The sequence below is a fragment of the Pan troglodytes genome, chromosome 1, assembly GCF_028858775.2.
Source record: "Pan troglodytes isolate AG18354 chromosome 1, NHGRI_mPanTro3-v2.0_pri, whole genome shotgun sequence".
Taxonomy (NCBI): domain Eukaryota; kingdom Metazoa; phylum Chordata; class Mammalia; order Primates; family Hominidae; genus Pan; species Pan troglodytes.
The window spans coordinates 218,724,392-218,728,893 of NC_072398.2; the positions used below are offsets into that span (position 1 = coordinate 218,724,392).

The window sequence follows — 4,502 nt, forward strand, 5'->3', positions numbered from 1 at the left end:
TTTCCTTTATTTCTGATTGTTTCTTTACAACCATGCATGCAACAGTAACTCCCTCAAGTATTCTCAAGCCTCCACTCTAGACATTCAGATTCCCATTTTCGACTCTACAGGACACAGGTCCCCAAAGTCCCATCGAATCCATGGCAACACTTCCCCCAAGTCCGGCCCCTGCTTGATCACCTTTCCTTTCCCACTTTCAGAGCCCATGTGTGAAACGATGGGTTCTGTGCTCCCTTTAGGATGTACCTAAGACCTAGGTTTTAGTTTCCAAGTGTCCAGAAGAAAGCGTTTGACATATCCACCCAAATAGGCAGGCATTCAACAGCAGCATTGATCTGCCTCCAGATCATAAAATGACCTGTTGCCACAGTCAGGGCAGTAGTCAGTACAGAGCAAGATCCTCTTGGGGTGCCTTAAGTCCCTCACTCTCTTCATCAGCTCAGCCCTAATTTGAGCAAATCTGCTCCAGCAGAGAGTACCATCAGCACCATAACTCTCCCGCGGGGCAGGATACAGCTCCACGCATAAGTTTTTGAGTATGATTGTGTGGCTCAGCAGGTTCTCCAGGGTGGCCATGGAGATGGGATTTCCACAGAAGCTGAAGGTGTTGAGCTCAAAGCAGCGGCTCAGGGCAGGCAGGATGGCGTTGACTTGGGAGTCTATGATGCCACAGTCATCTAAATCCAGGTACTCAAGGGTGGCTGCAACTTTTTCTAGGAGAATTTGGAGAGGCACAAGACTGTAATTGGTCAGTCTGATGCCACTCAGGTCCAGGGTCTTTAGTTGACTGATACTCGGGCACTGGGATAGATGCTTCAAGTCTGATTCCAAAAGCACACAGTTAGTTATTGTGAGGACCTTTAACGAGGTCTTCAGACAGCTGGGGAGAGACAGCAAGAAGTTAATTCTGGGGAATCACAGGGGTGAGTGGACGGTGGTGGGGAATGGCTTCAAGGTAATGGATGGAGACCATTTTGCCCAAGTCCAGGGTCATTCTCATGGCCTGATGGTCAACACTTAGGATGATGCGTGATGAAGCGCTTTGCCACCGAGGTCAATTCCACTTTAGACCCAGCCAGGTAACTCACACCTGTAATCCCAGAACTTTGGGAGGCTGAGACTGGTGGATTCCTTGAGATCAGGAGTTTGAGACCAGCCTGGTGAACATGGCAAAACCTCCTCTCTGCTAAAAATCCAAAAATTAGCCAGGTGTGGTTGCGGGAGCCTGCAATTCCAGCTACTTGGGAAGCTGAGGCAGAAGAACCGCTTGAACCCAGGAGGTGTAGGTTGCAGTGAGCAGAGATCATGCCACTACACTCCAGCCTGGGTGACAGAGAGAGACTCTGTATTAAAAAAAAAAAAGGAGAAAAAATAATTCCATTTGAGGCTGAGTCATTTCACCATCATTTATAGGAATGGATCAAGTTCACAGAATCCCTCAAGCTCCCTTTCCTCATCTGTCAGGCAGAAAACCACATCCCTGGGCCACAGGAGCCCAGTGGAGATGCAGGCATAAAGGACAAACCCAGGCAGGATCCTGCAACATCAGCTGGGGTGGGCAGGCTGTAGGCGTCCCTGACACGCCTGTATCATCAGCAAACCATCTATCACTTTCACCATTCTTTGTGCCTGCTCCCTGACCCTCTATTTCAGAATCATTCATTTCCTAGGTAATTAATTTACCTGAAGCTCAAAAGAAACTTTTACAACAGGGAATTAGAGATGGGATCATTCATGTTCACGAAACTGTGGGGCACAAAGCTGATTTTCTGACATGTGCAGGTTTCCTGAGCATTCCCCTCTTCAGTGCCCACTTCACTTCCCTACTTCACATCATCTTCTTAAAAATTATCTTGTTGGCTGGGCGTGGTAGCTCTCGCCTATAATCCCAGCACTTTGGGAGTCCATGGTGGGTGGATCACCTGAAGTCAGGAGTTGGAGAATAACCTGGCCAACATGGTGAAACCCTGTCTCTACTTAAAATATAAAAATTAGCCAGGTGTGGTGGCCCACGCCTGTAATCCCAGGCACTCAGGAGGCTGAGGCAGGAGAATCGCTTGAACCTGGGAGGCAGAAGTTACTGAGAGCTGAGATGTCACAACTGCACTCTAGCCTGGACGATCAAAGTGAAAATCCATCTCAGAAAAAAAAAAGTTATCTTGTTTGTTTTTACTTTTATTTATTCATTTCTGACAGGGGTCTTGGGATGTTACCCAGACTGGTCTTAAACTCCTAGGCTCAAGTTATCCTCTTGCCTCAGACTCCCAAAGTGATAGGATTACAGGCATGAGCCACCGCCCCTGGTGTATTTTTCATCATCTTAACCTAGACAGACGTCCTCAGGAAGAATTCAGAAAGGCACCCTCACTAGATCTGAACCCCCCAGTAGCTAGCTTCCTAGCATGGCAGCCTCTCCATAGCATCTCCCCTAGCTGATCCCTCTGCCTCTATTGGGAGGGTTGCGTGATACCCATTTCAGGACAGGGCCGCCAACAGGACAATGCATGGACATTCTAGTGTCGCCTTCACTGTTACATCCTCATACGCTGGCTCACAGTAGATGCCCACTAGTGTTTACTGTAACAGGCTCTGCTGTGGTCTGCAGAGAAAGCTCACCACCCTCCCTCACCTGAGCAGCTGGTCCAGGTGGCCTTCGAGGAAAGAAACAGAGTTCATATAAAGCTTTTGGAGGCAGCGCAGCTTGAGGAACTGAGTGGTGAACTGGGTAACAATCTCCTTCTTCTGCTCTGGGGAAACGTAGCGAGAGACATCCATGTGGGAGAGAACGAGCTTCTGAAGATTCCTCATGTGGCCCAGGTATGGGGTAAACTGTGTCAGGATGGGCAGTACCCACTTGCAATTCACTTCCACCTCCTGGATACAGTCTAGGTTCACCATTTTCAGGATGCTTCTGATATTGCGGAAGGGCATTCCCAAAATTTTCAGCTTCTTACAGCACAGGTGTAGTAAATCTTTCCTCTGCTTGACCCATAGAAGGAGGTAGGTGAGGTATTCATCCAGAGTCCTGTTCTTGAGCCAAAGTTCTATGAACACAGTCAAGGGCTGCCGTCCTCTCATCCTTGGACAGTCCTGCACTGGTTTTTTGCTCCTCTTGGCATTGAGGAAGCACCCATGGGCCATAGCTTCAGACCAAACCATCCAGAAGTTCTCACAGACATCCTGTAAATCCAGCACTTGGAGTTTGCACCTCCTGTGGGAAAATAGAGGTGAGACTGAGAATTTCAGAACTCATTTCTGAACTTAAACTCCACATCCTGGATAGCAGCTCCTCCCCTCCCTGCTTCTTGTCCCTCTCTGACTTTTCTTCACCCTGTTTTCCCCTTGGGTCCTGCCCACTTCCACATTTTTTTTTTTTTTGAGACCAAGTCTCCCTGTGTCACCCAGGCTGGAGTGCAGTGGTGTGATGTCACCTCACTGCAACCTCTGCTTCCAGGGTTCAAATAATTCTCCCGCCTCAACCTCACATGTAGCTGGGATTACAGGAACCCACCACCATGTCCAGCTAATTTTAGTATTTTTAGTAGAGTTGAGGTTTACCATGTTGGACAGGCTGGCCTCCAACTCTTGACCTCAGCCTCCCAATGTGCTGGGATTACATTGTGAGCCACCGTGCCCGGCCCAGTTCTCACTTTTCATGGTGCCTTTCAGTGCCATTAGAGGAGAGGTTCCTGTTACCTCCATGGACCTTGCCTGGTGAGCAGTGCTTTCCTTGAGGAGCTGGTGAATGGCCAAGTCCTCTCAGCTTCCTCACCACCACCATCCCCCTTGGGCCTCCTCACTTGTCATGACCCAGCTCTTCCTTCGGTTGGACACCTGGGCCCTCCCCACCAGCCCACCTGGCCCACCTCACCTGGGACGAACCCCTTGGATAAGCAGTGCATCAAGCCCATCGAGCACAGCTTGGAAGGCCTCCAGACAAGGCATCTTTATCAGAGGCCTCAGAGGGAGGCGGCGGAAGGGCCAGGCCTGCACCATCAGCTTCAGGGCCTCACAGCGTCTCCTGCTGAAGGCCTCCATGAACAGTGGGGGGAAAAGTTCCATGGGCAGCTCCTCCAGGGTGGACATGGCTAAGGCTTGGTCCCTCAGCAGGCTCCGCCCCGCAAGCTCCAGGAGTCTGGGTGGAGTCTGGATGCTCATCTTCATGAATCTGCAGGGAAAACTTCCAGAGGACAAACCCAGAGCAAAGGCATCACTCTCAGGCCAAGCCCATGCAATCTCATGTTCTCCCAGGGCCAAAGTCACTGCTCTGGCAATGGTGAAAGAGCCCTCAGTTTACTCCAATTCTGCTCTGTACTCAGTGGCCATTAAGCCAGCATTCTGCCTCTGCTGCATCAGCATGAGCGTCTCCGAAGCAGTGAGGAGGCAGGGCCACCACTAGACCTTCCTTTCTATCCAGTGTTCCATCCAGTGACTAGTGATTGTGGAGGAACCTGAAAGTGAACCCCTCCTATCATTGGGGGAAATTACTAATTACTCAAGGT

The 4,502-nt window shown here is 50.0% G+C and overlaps 1 protein-coding gene across 1 annotated transcript; it reads right to left on the reverse strand.

Annotated features, from left to right (window-relative positions):
- LOC129143170 (PRAME family member 15) lies at positions 1-4,180 on the reverse strand. The gene is made up of 3 exons (XM_054678049.2): positions 3,872-4,180; positions 2,630-3,211; positions 1-880 (listed from the first exon to the last, which is right to left on the reverse strand). The coding sequence occupies exons 1-3, from the start codon at positions 4,162-4,164 to the stop codon at positions 319-321; spliced, it is 1,437 nt and encodes a 478-aa protein (XP_054534024.1). The 5' UTR covers positions 4,165-4,180; the 3' UTR covers positions 1-318.
- Between the last annotated feature and the right edge of the window lie 322 nt (positions 4,181-4,502).

Bases quoted from the DNA above. Each gene is read 5' to 3' on its own strand.
- LOC129143170 (XM_054678049.2), bottom strand. From the start codon at position 4,164: ATGAAGATGAGCATCCAGACTCCACCCAGACTCCTGGAGCTTGCGGGG. The intron at 3,212-3,871 runs GTGAGGTGGGCC...ATTTTCCCACAG, and splicing joins ATCCAAGGGGTTCGTCCCAG to GAGGTGCAAACTCCAAGTGC. The intron at 881-2,629 runs GTGAGGGAGGGT...GTCTCTCCCCAG, and splicing joins CACCTGGACCAGCTGCTCAG to CTGTCTGAAGACCTCGTTAA.